General features: G+C 46.8%; 1 protein-coding gene across 5 annotated transcripts in view; it reads right to left on the bottom strand.

Moving 5' to 3' along the window:
• Positions 1-17,315, bottom strand: part of LOC147015913 (slit homolog 2 protein-like) — a 628,660-nt gene that overhangs the window by 130,576 nt on the left and 480,769 nt on the right. For all 5 annotated transcript variants that reach the window (XM_085848522.1, XM_085848524.1, XM_085848523.1 and 2 more), the window contains 7 exons: positions 9,830-9,898; positions 9,302-9,373; positions 8,926-8,997; positions 8,063-8,134; positions 7,444-7,607; positions 6,527-6,651; positions 3-100 (listed from right to left, as the gene is read on the bottom strand). In XM_085848522.1, the coding sequence (XP_085704648.1) occupies positions 3-100; positions 6,527-6,651; positions 7,444-7,607; positions 8,063-8,134; positions 8,926-8,997; positions 9,302-9,373; positions 9,830-9,898 (672 nt within the window). The remainder of the gene's footprint in view (positions 1-2; positions 101-6,526; positions 6,652-7,443; positions 7,608-8,062; positions 8,135-8,925; positions 8,998-9,301; positions 9,374-9,829; positions 9,899-17,315) is intronic.

Below are 17,315 nucleotides of genomic sequence, written 5' to 3'. Positions count from 1 at the left end.
ACCTGAAACCCTTCTCTGCATCATCCTGCAGCCTGCAGGTGCCACCGTTCTCACACGGTGTCATGACGCACGAGTTGATCGGAGTACCACAGCTCTGCCCCTGGAGAGAAAGTGAATGCTTGTGAGTCGGAGTATCATAACACAGAAATGGAATTCAGATTCATTCTCCATTGGGAATATACAAGATAATTGCAGTCCACGAGCGGAATGTCGGAAAATGCATAAAATCATTGAAGGCAATTGTGGTTATTAGCTTTGAGAAATTGTTCCTGAAACTTGCCGAATATGATGGCCTCGAAGGATGAAATGAGCACAACAGATTAGTGCATGTTAATTTATTTGTGCTTTGTTGTCGTTTTAATCCTTGAATCAGAAGGAACTTTTTCATTCACAGTTCTGAAAGTGTAATTTATTGGCCGAGAGCACTTGTCTTGATCTCTTTTGTTCTTCAGGTTATGTGATGTCTTATTGTTATATCGAGAAACCTTAAGTCGATAAACATGTGACTAAGACTGAAGCTTAAAATACAGACATGCACATTTATCCTGAGAGGTTGCTTTGATAATTCTCAAGTCTTTGTTAGTTATGTCTTCAAAGTCTTTGTCAATTCAAAGGAAAATGTACAAGTAATCCCTCGATATACGGATCCCTCAATATATACGATATGGCCAAAAGTATGTGGACACCTGCTCGTCCAACATCTCATTCAAAAATCATGGGAATTAATACAGAGTTGGTCCACCTCCCCCCGCCGCCCCTTTGCTGCCCTAACAGCCTCCACTCTTCTGGGAAGACTTTCCACTAGATGTTGGAACATTGCTGCGGGGATTTGCTTCCATTCAGCCACAAGAGCATTAGTGAGGTCGGGCACTGATGTTGAGCGATTAGGTCTGCCTCACAGTCGGCGGTTCAATTCATCCCAAAGGTGTTCGATGGGGTCAAGGTCGGGGCTCTGTGCAAGCCAGTCAAGTTCTTCCACACCGATCTGGACAAACCATTTCTGTTTGGACCTCGTTTTGTGCACGGGGGGGGGGGGGGGCATTGTCATGCTGAAACAGAAAAGGGCCTTCCTCAAACTGTTGCCACAAAGTTGGAAGCACAGACTTGTCTATAATGTCATTGTATGCTGCAGCATTAAGATTTCCCTTCACTGGAACTAAACGACCTAGCCTGAACCATGAAAAAAACAGCCCCAGACAATTATTCCTTGTCCTCCAAACTTTACAGTTCGTACTATGCATTCGGGCAGGTCGCATTCTCCTGGCATCCTCCAAACACAGATTCATTCCCAGGAATGCCAGATGGTGAAGCATGATTCATCACTCCAGAGAACGCGTTTTCACTGCTCCAGAGTCCAATGGCGGTGAGCTTTACACCACTCCTGCCGACACTTGGCGTTGCACATGGTGATCCTAGGCTTATGTGCGGTTGCTCGGCCATGGCAACACATTTCATGAAGTTTGACGAACAGTGCTTGTGCTGATGTTGCTTCCATAGTCAGTTTGGAACTCGGTCGTGAGTGTTGCGAATGACAGAAACCGACGACAGATGATTTTTCCATGCTACGTGCTTCAGCACTCGGTGGTCCCGTTCCTTGAGCTTGGGTGGCCTATCACTTCGCAGTTGAGCTGTTGTTGCTCCTCGACGTTTCCACTTCACAATAACAGCACTTACAGTTGACCAGAGCAGCTCTAGCAGGGCAGAAATTTGACGAACTGACTTGTTGGAAGGGTGGCATCCTATGACGGTGCTACGTTGAAAGTTGCTGAGCTTTTCAGTACGGCCCATTTTACTGTCAATGTTTGTCGATGGAGATTACCTGGCTGTGTGTTTGATTTTATACACCTGTCAGCAATGTGTGTGGCTGAAATACCGGAATCCACTAATTAGAAGAGGGGGTCCGCTTACTTTTGGCCACGTAGTGTAGCTCTTGCATGTGCGTGTGCGTATAATCGCTCAATATATCTATGGTGTGTTTGTGTGTATGTCGTTGCTTGTTATCTCCATATGCAGGTTTCCGAAGGTGGAATGGAACCCTCCCAGGCCTCAAAGTATTCACCTTCGTGTGTGTGTGTGTGTGTGTGTGTGTGTGTGTGTGTGTGTGTATGTGTGTGCATGCAAGATGATGTTGTTGGCTGCTATCTCCACACGTGGGTGGGTTTCAGGAGATGGAACGGAGACAAAGCAGGTCTCAAAGTATCCACGTGTGTGTGTGTGTGTGTGTGTGTGTGTGCGTTTTTTTGAAGTTTCTTGTTTCGTATGTACGTATGTTCACCAATCCCTCGATATATGGAAGGGATACGCTCCTTAAAATCCCTCCGTTAGGTGAATTTCCATACACTTAATTCAATTATCCCATATTCTGCAGTTATATTAGTGGAGATGGTTCATTCGGAATAAAATCTTGACTCTACGCTGTAAAAATGTGCATATTAAGGCAACAAAGTTGATTAAAATACTATGTCTTTAGACTGAGGAGTGACAGGCTAGAAGGTGCCAAGCTCATCCACATCCTCTGATGAGGTGGCAGGCTGAAGGGTAGCAGACCGAGGAGTGACAGGCTTGGTGGCTACATCACAGGAAGTACACAAAACAATGTATGGAATCAACAGAACATTGATTCCATACATTCTTCATGAGTATCGTCCGAATTCCTCCACAACTTTTTGAGATATTGTGCTATATATCGTTTTTGGTCCGATCTCTCAAAGGTGAAGAATCACTTTAGAAATTCTAGTAGCCAGATCTGGATCTGGGTCTTCGCCAAAATCGAATCAGTTCGTCCTTGTCACACAACCAAACTCTCCATCAAATTTCGTCCGAACACATCCACAACTTTTTGAGATATCCTGCTCACGGACAAACAGACAGAAATAGACAGACAGGAGTGAAAACACAACCTCCACCCACCTTTAGTGGTGGAGGTAACTAAAGTTGTCTCCATAGTTACCTCTGCCACCAAAGGTAAGCAGGATATCTCAAAAAGTTGTGGAGGAATTCGGATGAAATTTGGTGGACAGGTTGGGTGTGTGACGAGGATGAATCAATTCAATTTTGGTGAAGATCCTGATCTGGAATCGGATACAAGAATGTTTTATTTTTTTAAGTGATTCTTCACCATTGAGAGATGGGGCCAAAAGCGATACATCACATGATATTGCAAAATGTTGTGAACGAGTTTTGACAAAACTTGGTGAACGAGTTGGTGAGGTGACAACAACAAGCTGATTCGATTTCGGTTCAGGTCCAGCTCCAGATCTGGCCTATCAGTGGTATACAAAACGTAAACTGTTCACCATTATCTTTTCTACTCTCATTAATCCCACCCAATTTTTCCCTCCTCCTTCCAATTTTACAGTTTTCCAATATCCACGAATTCGTTCCTCTGTTTTCGTCTTTGTTCCGTGCTATTTTGAAACCCCTGCTCAGCAACTGCCATATACGAGCTCACAGAAGACTATAAGGCCAGAGGCAACACAACAGATGCATCAAATACACGTCCCCACTGCAGCTGCCGACTATGTGTGGGCATTCAATGAGAAACGAGACTGGCAGTTTGCAAAATTGTGGATCTCAATCCAAAAAACGAGGCCTGATTGGCCAGGATGCATTGGGATGACAGGAAATCACTTTTAGATTTTCAGAGGAAAGTGAACACATTACATAAAAATAACAAACAAGGAACTTTGATGCGGTGGGGTATGGGGGGAGGGCATTCAGCCCATCATACCTGTGCAAACCAACCCCAGTGTCATTACCCCATCCACATAAGCCAATGTCCCCAAAGCCCTCTATCTACAATGCATCTAGGTACCTATCCCAATGCCATTTAAACCGATGCACCCCCTCTGCAACCACACCTTTCCTGGGAGACCATTCCATGCATTAACCATTCTCTGATTGAAAATTCATCATTGTGCAGGCTTATCAGATGATCTTTACATTGTTGTCACAGACCAACAAAACAAAAAAAAAATTTTATCAGAAAAAAAAATTGGAGAACTTTTTTTTCCCCCGACCAAGTCAAAATTAGCGACTTAAATGCGGAAATTCTATATTTTGTTGTGGGGGTAGATGGAGGAATTTCATAGGAAACAGGATTAAATAGAGTTGTTTGGTCGGTGGACGTGTAGGAGACATCTCGATGTAATTAAGTAGGGAAACTGTGAGTTTAAGTGTTACTTGACATCACATGGCAGGGGGGGAGTGCGGTGTCAATTAGATAGCGATTAAGAATAAGTTCCCCCAGTTTATAATTCCCTATGTTTTTGTATTATAATCTATGAAAGAGGTGCGTTTTTATAATCACCACAACAATAACAACAAGCGAGCCAGGCGTGCCGAACAGACAGAGGCTCCGCCTTCTCGGATTTGGTGCGAGAAAGCCACGCCCCAAAGTTGGACGGTTGTTCGGTGTAATGTCAGAGAGAGAGAGAGATCAGGAGGAACACACAAGTGCAGTTGGGAGTGAGGGATGCACATGGTTGAGAGAGAGAACGTAGCTAGGAGATGACCTGTAAGGACAGGGTTTTAATTTTATGGCTGGCTTTCCTTCGACGCATGAAGAAGACTGCACGATTCTCATATTCATGCTGAGACGAATTGGCTTGCGTATTGAGCAAGACGCTGGCCATTGGCTCTTGGTTGAGTCATGAGAGACGGATCCCGAGCTTCATGTATGTCGGTGAGGACGATCGACGCACGAAGAAACTGCATGACGGTTGGTGAGCCTTGGTGTTGAATACCGCTCATGAATTGCCTGACGAATGTTCCCGCGGTGAGAAGAGCGGCTTGGCACCATATTTTTGGCACGTCTACACGTGCAAGACGAAGTGCCTCAATTCCAAGTTACACAAAGACCATCTATGGACCAAGCTAAGTGCCAGGATAAAGGAAGGATTTTCTTTTATTTTGTTTCCCCTTGTCTGTATTTACGTCTGTGTGTAAAGGCACCTCGACTTTAGACTTTAATTTATCCCACGATTATGATTTATATCTGAATTATTGTCCCTTGTAAATATTTGTCTATTTTCATTTAATCCCGTGTTTATTTTAAGTTGCTGTGTCTGTGTATTTATCGTGGGGTTCGAGTATAACCCTCCTGTTCTGTGCTGTGCTTTTCCTGTGCCACAATTGCTCCAGCCCCACCCCTCCCACACCCGTTATAATCTCTGAGGATCAACGTGTCCGCCTCCAAAGAAGAACCACTCGGCTATCCGGGCTGGCGGCGTTGACCACCCATCACCACAAATTGGGTTGGGGGATTAACTTAACTGCCAGAACCACAACTATAAATAAACAAATAAATAAATAAATAATAACAATAAAATAAATATATATTTACATATAATATATAATTTGAAGTTTTTGTTTGTTACTTACGTTGACGATTTCGTAAGTACCAGTCTATGACTGCTTGTTTGTGTGTTTGTTACTTACGAAATCTGAAGATTTCGTAAGTATATTGATGAGTTCCGTCCTCCGTTTGTGTGTTTGTTTGTAGGCACGATAACTCAAGAACGGAAGAAGCTGCCAATGTCAAATTACACCACGTGATTCAGGAGGGTGATGGCTAGCGCTGATTAGATTTTGGTCAAAATCGGTCAAAGGTCAAGGTCTCAGTGAGGTCAAACATCCAAAACATTCGATTTTTGATGGTTTGGTACAGAATCATCGTAGAAACTTCTGGTTTGCGTCGCTACCTTCTCTAGAGACAGCTTTTATTAGACAAGGTCAGAGGTCAAGTTGACGATTTCGTAAGTACCAGTCTATGACTGCTTGTTTGTTTGTTTGTCTGCACGTGCTAATCTCCTCAATGGTGAAAGATAGGAGGAAACCTCTGAAACCAAAAATGTCGGGACGGGCTCCGGGAAGGTTATAGGCGAGGTGGCGTGCCCCCTTGGCCGGGGGGGGCGGGGGGGGTAGACGGTAGTTTATATTTAAAGGGATTTTACAGCCGCGGCCATCATAATCAATTTCATCAGTGATCGCGGCCGTAAAATCCCATTAAATATAAACTACCATCTTACCCCCCCCCCCACCCCAGCCAAGGGTCTCGCCTATAACCTTCCTGGGGCCCGTTCCGACATTTTTTGTTTCAGAGGTGTTTTTTTCCCCCTCACCAACCCCCTTAGGCTATGACTGCCATGGCCCAATAGAGAACTGATACTGGGCTCACGTCAGACCTATGTATAGAAGATTAAATTCATTCATAAAGAACCCAGGCAATGCTGGGAGCATTCAGCTATTGTGTATGTATGTATGTATGTATGTATGTATACATATATATATATATATATATATATATATATATATATATATTTCTTTTTTTTACAAGAGTATTAAGATCAAGGTTACCCCAGAGGCATGTTTGTTAACATATCTGCATCATACTACAATATTGTTTCATTGAGTCTTGCAGGATTGGAACAAGGATCGAAAGACGTTGAATCACCGTTTATCATTCACACACAAAGATAATAAGCGGCAACGTTTGGGAATTTTTTCGATGTTTCTTGAGGCTTACCTTAAAACCCTCCGAACATGAGCAGCGGAAGTACTCCACAGGATCAGGACTGCACAATCCATTGTTTCGACAGGGGTTTGATAAGCAGGGATAACACTTCGCCTGGACACTCGTTTCCGCAGGGCCTGTGGAAGTCATGAATGTTGGTAACTATAACGACAGACAACTTATCATCACTTCTAAAGTATGGCATGCTCCAGTGTGCAGGGTGATTTGCTGGCATTGCAGTCTTAATCCGATGTGATCCCATCAAGTTCTATTTACTCATTTTCTTCTCAATTTTTTTCAGACCTATAGCTTATGGTCTTTAATTTACAATGCAGAACTAGTCCTGCTGCTTCAGGCTAGTCTTGATCTGCATTTGCGGACAGGTAGAACTATGTATGAAATCGACAGGACATTGACTGATGGATGCTAACAGCCATGGGAAACAGGGAGAAGTTGTGCTAACCCTTCGTTGGAGCAAAAATAACACATAAGGAACTTTGATGCAGGGCGAGGCCATTCGGCTCATCACGCCTGCGCTAACCAACCCCAGTATCATTACCCATCCTCACACGTCAATATCCCCAAACCCCTCTATCTCCAATGCATCTCGATACCCATCCCAATGCCATTTAAACCTATCCACCCCCTCTGCTGCCACACCTTTCCTGGGAGACCATTGCACGTATTAACCACTCTTTGACTGAAAGACTTGCCTTAAAACTGCTCTAACTCTCGTCATCTTTACCCTCAAGCTATGGCCCTTCGTCCCCACATTGTCCCGGTGTTCTTTTGCTGAGACGACGGGTTAACGCCTGAAACCTCAACTGGTCCTTGCTTTCCACGACAGTTAGCTATGTTCTTCAATGGGTTGAGGTTTTGCTGAATTTCATCATTGTGCAGGCTTATAAGATGATGTGTTCCTCACTCACCACTGCACTCAAACTTGCTGGAGGGTGTGGTGAGCAGCAGTTTGTCTGCCAATTCCCCAGGGCCCTGGCAGCGAGCAATTCCTGGCTCTTTGTATCCCACTTTGACCCAGTTAGAGAGCCAGCGTAATGAGCAGTCACAGTACAGTGGGTTTGAGCCAAGAGCACTGGTTACAGAGAAGAAAAACATTTAAAAAACACAATTAAACAGTCAATACGATGGAGTCAACATCATTGGGAGCATCATGCAGTTGATGAAAACGTGATCCATTTGATCCATTACTCCAACACGTTTGACAGATCAATGCAAGCGGGTGCTCATCCTCCTCCTCCTTCATATTCAGCACAAGGCTGTGGGTGGCATCATTGGCTGAGGGCACAGTTGTGCCACTGATGCAATGCCCCTATTACCAGTACACTGGTACTCATTTCACCAACTTCAGAAGGATGACAGGCTGAGTCAACCCCACCTGATGTTAATTCAACGTTTAAACGGGGCTCAAACTCAGGGCCCTAAGATCTCAATCCAGCAAAGCCTCACCCTAACCGCTAAGTCAACACCAGGCTTGCTGGTGCTCATTGTGTGTTGGTAAGGGATGGGAGAAAGCCGAGAGATACTCACAGGTGCGACAGTGCTGTAAGGTCACTAAACACTCCCTCAGCAATGGTAGATATATCGTTTCCATGCAAAGACCTGCACAATAAGTAAATATATAACAGGTATGCTATTCATGTCTGCATCTTCATTAAAGGTAATTATCAATGTCTGCTGCACAAGACATTCATCGTCGCACAGAACCATAGATACCTGGTTGAGAAAGTCTATTCACAAATGGCTATGAACAATAATAGATGTGAAAATGGTGGAAAATTTGACCATCCCTCACGTGACTCCCATATACCTTCTCTTGCTCCTCTTTTTTCACTCTCATGCCCCTCTCCCGACTACTCAGCTCTCTCTCTCTCTCACCTCATTGTTTTCTTCCCTACAAGTCCTCCCCCGTGCTCTCCCACCATCAGCAGATGGTGAGCCTCAGTATTCCTTCTGACTATTCTGCTGTTGAGTCATCAGGGCTTTCACCAATTCAGCTGACGCAAGGCCCACTTTGTCAAGAATGTTCATCATCCAACCCACTCCTTGCTGTTCTATGTAAATCCAGATTTATTTGTGTCCCTTTTTCCCCAGGTGTGAAGAGGGAAGTATAAAGGGAATCCAGGTAGCCAACCAGACCAGACCGAATCTGGCGAACTGTCGGTACAGCCTCTCAAAGCATCTCGCCAGAGTGGGATGGAACATAAAGAGGGGAAGGTGACCGGGGGAGAGGTGGGATTGTGTGATTGTTTTATTTTCCAATTTGTGTATATATATATTTTTTTATCACGCTATCAAGAGTCAAACAAGATACTGCCTCAAAACCTTTAAAAAAACAAAAACAAACATCCATGGCATATGGTGGGTCATGCAGTTATTGGAGAGACACTTACAAGAGACGGAGATTTTTCAATCCGCTGAATGCACGCAGAGGGATGCATCGTAGGCGGTTGTAACTGAGAATCCTTGGAATTGGAAGCAGAGATTGGGGAGGATTTGGGAAGTTACAACGGTATCGGTCCAGTACGTAAATTCCACACTCATCTTAATACTCCTTTAAAAAAAAAATACCCTTTTGTTTTCACTGTGACATGCAGGTACGGAGAACCAGAATTAAACTTTTCCGCTGGTACCGTTATTTATTTTCTGCTAAACAACAAATCGTTACACAAATCTACATTCAATACAAGTACATGTTAAACGTAGGCTGGGGGAAATGACGTAACACGTCGACACTGTGATGTAAAGCCGATGAGGCCATAAACATACAATTTGGTGAGCTGAGACATGTTCTTGAAGGTGAAATTGGCGATGCCGCTTATCCTGTTATTGCTGAGGTCGCTGTGTGCACAAAAGGAAATTAAATGAGTCATAAATCCCCGATGATAACCGCAGGCAGAATCATGCACATTTCACTTGAAAAATAAAAACAAAGAGCGTTCAACTTTGAGGTCTTCAATTAGCCCCTGCCGGAGGAGCTTCCAAAGTGTCAAATCGAAATATCCACGCGCATGGTTTGGCGTTAATAACTCCATATTTGTAATTGCAATATCAAAGTACACGCTTGATATGTGACGAATGGGTCAATGAAGGTGGTATGTCCAATGCATTTATCAGTGCGGTGGACACAGTAATTATGACGATCTGTGTCAGTCACTGTATGCTGAACCGAATGCACAAGCATCCGTTAATTGGGTTTGTTCTTCTGATATGATGCAACATTGCAACTGCGATTAACCAACGCTTTCCATCGAGCAGTTGCATAAACAAATTCCGAACGAGCAATGTTGTACTCACATAAGGGAAAGATATTTGTAGTTTGATAGCTCTGCTGGAACCATGGTGAATTGGTTTTCGTCCAGGTATCTACAGGGAATAAGAAAGATCACCATCTTTATCGGTTATAAATTTCAGATCAAATGTGGAATGAGTTTATATGGACCCTATTAGGAGTTTGCCATCTTTGGGTACTTTCTTTAATTATATTTGGGGTTCAATAAATCATGGGTATGAGGCTTTGTATGTTGGTACATTGACAGACCTAACCAGTATCACCGACAGCAGGTTGTATTCATGAAGGTCCTTCAAGAGTCTAATACTGAGGGATTGAGTACAAGTGTCGGTCGTGCAGACTTGACCTGCATTTTTTGAAGACTCATAAATAATTAACCTGTCCACCATACAGGAGGTGTAGATGAAGGAGATAGGGACGAGGGATATGTGTGTTAAAGTGTACTGCATGGTGTAGCTTTTCCCTCGAAAACATATTCTGTAGTTTTAAAACCTTCCCTTTTATATGCCTGATGTTGGCTTAATGGTTCGGGTGGTGGGCTTGGGATTCTAGGATACTGTGACGTCCACGGGACTTGAACAGTCCCTCCAACGTAGAATGAACCGAAACGATGGAGGTGGTTTATTTTTTTATAACCCAAAGATGGCGGTTTTAATCGCTCTCCAGCAAACGGGACGAGGAAGGTGGCACGAGTCGCTTTTCACTGAGTTAATAATATTTATTTCTCTAAACAGAATGATAAGACTCGGCAAGAGGAGGGATCCGGGGCGATTCGACGGGAGGTGGTGTGGGTTCGGGCGTGGGGGAACACAAACAATTCCAATGGATATACAAATCTCAAACCCTCTAAGGCGCCAGGTAAACGTAAACAAACAAACAAACAAACACACACACACACACACACACACACACACACACACACACACACACACACACACACACACACACACCCACCCACACACACACACACACACACACACACACACAAACACACACACACACACACACACACACACACACACACACACACACACACACACACAGTAGCTCGTGGTCAGGCTTGCCCGGGGAGTCGACGTAACAGTCACTGGATTGGTGCCGGACGAGCTGGCGTTGCGCTCGTCAGGGGCAGGAGACACGGTGGTGCCGAGGTTCCGTTAGCCCTTCTGCGCAGAGCCGCAGTTTCCGGCCTGTGAGCTCCAACCAGCCACTGTGGTGCTGTTCCTGGTGGTGTCGACCTCCTGGTGTAGGCCCAAGTCCGCTCACAGCCACCAGGGAGCCAGTTCTAGCGCCAAGATGCGAGCAGGAGGAGGAGGCAGGGTCCACCCGCCGTTCGGTCCCGTACTCCAAGCCAGCAGAACTCCAGAGCCAACCGAGGTGAGGCACGAGGCACAGCAAGGCGACGAGACACGATGAATCCAGGAACGAACCAGCGCAACGAGAGAGCACGCTCCGAAACAAACAGCCTCGACCAGACGCTTTCTTTTTTTATGATTCTTCCTCCTCTTCTTTTCCCGAACAGAACCTTTTTATACTCGAGTCCTTGTCACTTCCAATCGAGCCCTGTTATTGGCCCTCTGCCGTCGCCTTCCGCCAATCGTGATCAAGGGGCGGAGCCATCCGCAGCACTGTCCTGTCACGGCAAGCCAACAGGGAATACTAAAAGGGGATACGCATACACACTTACCCTAACCCGTCTCCCTATCTAATTACGTGACAATTATCATTTCCCCCTTGAAGAAATTGACATTTACTGGACAACTTATCACCACTGAATTGCTACTTATTACATCGAGATCATGGTAAAACTCGAACAGCATGGCATACCTAATTAAACATTCTAATTACCCTTTGAATGCATACCCTTCTCCTCAGACGTAACACTGCCCCCTCCTCTGGTACCGCAGCTCCTGCAAGGTATATCACAGGCGCTACCGTACCAGCCTTAACACTTACTGACTCACACCTATTTAACCTAACGAAATAAAGTAGGAGGGGCAATGGGCAGCGAGCCGCAGCTAACTTACCTATCCTGCTTAATGTACTACCCCCTTATGGCCTTATCCTCACCTAAACAATCATTCATCTTTTTTTTTAATTATTTAATCACATGAGGGCACTGAGCGAAGTTGCACTCCATCCTCTGGATCATCGCTCTTGCCCAGCACTCTTCCAGTGATCTGGGGAGGGGAAAAAGGTTCCACAAAAACACAACACTCATACTTTACATTCCTACTCTAAGCATTAACGACACTATTCACGGGATATTTACACGCGACCGCGTACCCCAGTGGATGATAATAGACCCAGCGTTACCTGGGGAGCCAATTTTCAAATTTGCTTCACCCCAAAATTATGCGGACATCATGCCCTTGCTGCATATGTCAAGTTGTGCGGGATCGAGTGGGACTCACACATCTTTACAACACTCACACCATGGTCATCATCACATTTCTCGGTCATGGTCCCCATTTTAATGATGCAGGCTGAATCCCGTCATGGCCGTGGGGTGGGTTACCACAAGATGATGGGGGCATCTCAGGTGCAACCATGCCCACAGGTAAGCTTTAGTCCAACCCGGACGTTTCTCCACCCCGCTCCCTATGATTCCCACACCCCTAGTAGCCATCAGCTCTAACACCGTACAACAAACTGGAAGGGGTCTCACTGGCTCCTCTGGTCTTCCTGGGTTGCCAAGGTCCTACCCGCCTTGGTCACCCAACCAGACCCTCTCCCAATTGCCTCCAGACACTGTCACCATCAGCCACCAGGGGTGAATCTCCTTGAAGGGGGTCGCAATTCCCGCTCACCGTGAGCCTCAGCAATCCCTGCGGACAAGCACATCATCCCCACCCACAAAACCCACATGACTCCCCCCACCCCATCGGCCTTACATGCGACACCTGCATTTCTAACACTTCACCGACCATGACCTTCCCTGTTACCACACCATGTCCAATAAAAAAATCAATGTGTGCACCATACAATTCACTTCTTAACTTGAAACAACTCACACAGCACTTCTCCTCACCCAATCCACGCACCAGCCATTGGACAGCCACTCGTGCCCGCTTTGTTACCAATTACCCGCTGTCCCTATTGTCACTCTAAAACCCAGCAGAACTTACAAACCCATGCCAATTTTCCCACAATTCACTATTTTCACCAAAGGAGGGCACTTCGCCACAATCTCAGCAGCCGAGCATGGCCCTATATGCTCAGCCCGATCTAGTCTCCCCGACCCCCGACAGTGATCGCCGGACTCAATCTAGGTAAGCGCACCTTGGATAGACCTGGCGGTTCAGCAGGAGGATTCATCCTCTCCGAGTCTAAAAGTCTATTGGAGGGTCTCTCCATTGCCGGGTACCGGCAATATCGTTGCACGTGTCCTATTCGCCCGCACCGGAAACAACTCCCCATAAAAGGCCCCCCGTGAGTATTGGTGTAAAGTCTCTTCCGGTTCCGGACCCCCTTGGCCATAATCGAATTGCTCTATTGGCTGGGCTGGACCTCGCCGCTGTGGCGCACCGACTGCCGAATTACCCCTTATCAAACTTGACAGTTTCTGGCAAATTTCCTGAAACATTTGGGTAATGCCAATTTCTTCCAGCCCCCCTCCCTGATCCCGAATCTCTGCCTGTCGGATCGTCACCGATGGCCTTTCGGGCACCTGACCCGGCCGACTCCACGAGGCCAGCCTGGCCGCGCACTCGGTGAACGGTGGGTAGATCCTGTAATTCCACCAGCGCTCGGACCTCAGGGTCCGGAAAAGCAGCTAAAAATTTCTCTAGTGCCAGTCTGTCCCATGCCTCCACTGTTAGGTCCCGATACGCGATCCTAACTGATTGGTAAATGTCCTGTGCCAGCTCCTGCACTGTCTCGCCCGACTTTAATCTGCGGTGCTGGAGCTGGGCCCGCACCAGATCACAGTTTTCTGCGAAACCAAACCGACGGCTCAACGCCTCGCAAATGTGGGAGCTGGTCATCATCCCCTCCGCGATCACGTTTAACACATCTGCGGCTGGTCCCCGCAACGTTGCAACCAAATTCCTTGTACGTTCCCGCTCATTCCACCCGTTTAGTCGGGAAATACACTCAAATTGCGTCAGAAAAGCTTCAAGGCTCCCTGACCCGTCAAAATTTACCAGGGGGATCACTTTCCTGGTGGCCCGCTTCCCAGTTTCTCCCTTGTCCGAATCCAGCCCAGGGATAAAACACCCTTGTGACTGCGTATCCAATTTCGGAGCCCCTTGTGGCCAAAGATGTTTTGTGGTGAGGGTCTCATGGGTCAATTTTGCCTCCTGTTCCAAACGTTGAATGGACCGATTCACCTCTTCCCGCAGGATCTTCTGGGCCCGCACCTCCTCCAAGGCTCCGTCGCGAGTTTGTAGCTGCTCCTCAACCAACCCGGACACTCTACTTACAAAAGATGGCTCTACCAGGCCTTTATCCAAGTCTTCATCTTGGCTCATAATTTTATCTTGTTAGTCCAAACGAGCCTCCAATCCTTTTACCTTCTCCGCCAAATTCATCCCTTGCTTCCTCAACTCTCCCCACTCTTCCACTTGCAGCTGCATATGAGCATCCACACAGGCACGATGACGTTCCAGGCCTTCATCCACTTTATCAACCCGAATGTTCGTTGCATCAACTTTATCTACCAATTTTTTCCGTATATTTTACCCCTCCAATGTAATTTCTACTTTTGTTTCCTCCAATCTATCCTCGAATTTACTCTGTATTTCCCCACACACATCCACACACTCCTGCATCTCAGTTTTCATTTTCTCCATCTTTTCCCCCAATTCATCCCTCATTAAATCAATCCGTGCACCCAACTGCTCCCCCATTACCCCCAATTGATCTGTCATTTCTGCCCCCTGTGCTGTAATTGCAGTCATTAAACTTTCCAACATTGTCTGGATCGACATCGCGCCGGTTTCCGGCGCTGCCGGCTCCATTACGGGCGATGAAGCACGGTCCACGCTCGGAATGGGGGAGGTTCCGATCCTACCCCCGTCTCTCCCTTCTCCCCCCGACTCGCTGCCCGACACGTGGCCTTCCTCCTCAAACATCTGCACATCCGCCATGGTGCAGAAGTCCCGTTTGCCGCCAATTAAATTTAATTTGAAAACTCCCGCCAAAATTTTCCCGCAGTAATTTTATATTCCAATTCGTGGCGAAATTTTAATCCTGGTATATTCTCCCGATTCCAAATATAATTTAGAGGGGTTCGAACATCCGACACCCTGACACCAATGTGACGTCCACGGGACTTGAACAGTCCCTCCAACGTAGAATGAGCCGAAACGATGGAGGCGGTTTATTTTTTATAACCCAAAGATGGCGGTTTTAATCGCTCTCCAGCAAACGGGACGAGGAAGGTGGCTCGAGACGCTTTTCACTGAGTTAATAATGTTTATTTCTCTAACCAGAAATAATAATAAGACTCGACAAGAGGAGGGATCCGGGGCGATTCGACGGGATGGTGGTGTGGGTTCGGGCATGGGGAAAACACAAACAATTCCAATGGATACACAAATCTCAAACCCTCTAAGGTGCCAGGTACACACACACACGCACGCGCGCACGCACGCACGCACGCACACACACACACACACCACACACACACACACACACACACACGCACACGCACACGCACACACACACACACGCACGCACGCACGCACGCAAACAAACACACACACCGTAGCTCGTGGTCAGGCTTGCCCGTGGTGTCGACGTAACAGTCACTGAATTGGTGCCGGACGAGCTGGCGTTGCGCTCGTCAGGGGCAGGAGACACGGTGGTGCCGAGGTTCCGTCAGCCCTTCCGCGCAGAGCCGTGGTTTCCGGCCTGTGAACTCCAACCAGCCACCGTGGTGCTGTCGACCTCCTGCTGTAGGCCCAAGTCCGCTCACAGCCGCCAGGGAGCCAGTTCTGGCGCCAATATGCGAGCAGGAGAAGGAGGCAGGTCTACCCGCCGTTCGGTCCCGTACTCCGAGCTAGAACTCCAGAGCCAACCGAGGTGAGGCACGAGGCACAGCAAGGCCGCGAGACACGACGAATCGAGGAACGAACCAGTGTAACGAGAGAGCACGCTCTGAGCCCAACAGCCTCGACCAGACGCTTTCTTTTTTTTATGACTCTTCCTCTTCTTCTTTTCCCGAACAGAACCTTTTTATACTCGAGTCCTCGTCACTTCCAATCGAGCCCTATTATTGGCCCTCTGCCGTCGCCTTCCGCCAATCGTGATCAAGGGGTGGAGCCATCCGCAGCACTGTCGTGTTACGTCACGGCAAGTCTACAGGGAATACTAAAAGGGGATACGCATACACACTTACCCTAACCCGTCTCCCTATCTAATTAAGTGACAATCATCATTTCCCCCTTAAAGAAATGGACATTTACTAGACAACTTATCACCACTGAATTGCTACTTATTACATCGAGATCCTGGTACAACTCGAACAGCATGGCATACCTAATTAAACATCCAAATTACCCTTTGAATGCATACCCCTCCCCTCAGACGTAACAATACTGAATTCAAATCCCACTTGCTGTTGAATTAATACCAGGTGGGGTTAACTCGACCTGTCATCCTTCTGATGTTGGCAAAATGAGTGCCAGCTTGCTGGTATACTGTGTCGGAGTTGTGACCCGTCCAGGATTGTGTCCAATCGCCAAGGAGACTGCTTAAGCAACATCAATGCTCTGCACAGAGTGTGGTCCTAATCTCCTCCTCCTCCTCCTTTTATGTGGCTTTGGTCTTTTGTCTCTCCATTGGCAGCTTTCATCCATTCGACGTTCTTATTTCACATCCTTGCTCCTCAGAGACGATTTTTACAGCAATGCATTACACGCATGTGACTTTCTGAACCTTCGTCATGAACACTTCCTGGAGGATGAAGATGCCGGCACCACCTCTCCCCACCCCGAGGACACAGTCATGGCACCCCATGTAGCTGAGTCTATCTGTCTTCCACAGCCGCCTTTATGGTCTTGCACCATCTGCTCTTTCCTTGCTTTTTCCCTCCACGGGTTTCTGCAAAGTGCACATGGTCCACCATTAACCCCTTCTGGGGACACTCCCAAAATCTGGGATCACTGCTCACCTCCACTCATTTGTTCCTCTTTTTCCCCACCTGTGCAATCAACTTCCACATCCTATTCAATCTCATTCTTCCCTCCACGTCGTCAAGGAAGCTGTTCACCACCATCTCAGATCATCCCCAATCCAAAACCATGATCTTTTCTTCCCCCAAAAACCCCCAACACAACACCCCCAAGCCCACCTCCTTCCAAATTTCCAGTTTTTCCTCCCTGAGAGTTTGCTTCTGTATCTGTATCCATCTTGTCCATCCTGTGCATCCTCCTCTACCCCTCATTCCTCCCCATATCCCTTATTTGTCCAAGTCTCCCTCGATTTTGTCCTTCAACCCTGATGTTGGTGTTTTGCCCCATCTTTCTACCATTCCTTTTGTTCTGT

Source organism: Eptatretus burgeri, chromosome 12 (genome assembly GCF_056783735.1).
Source record: "Eptatretus burgeri isolate ZD-2024b chromosome 12, Ebu_testis_v1, whole genome shotgun sequence".
NCBI lineage: Eukaryota > Metazoa > Chordata > Myxini > Myxiniformes > Myxinidae > Eptatretus > Eptatretus burgeri.
Note: the sequence above shows the minus strand (reverse complement) of the source record. Positions and strands in the feature narration are given on the sequence as shown.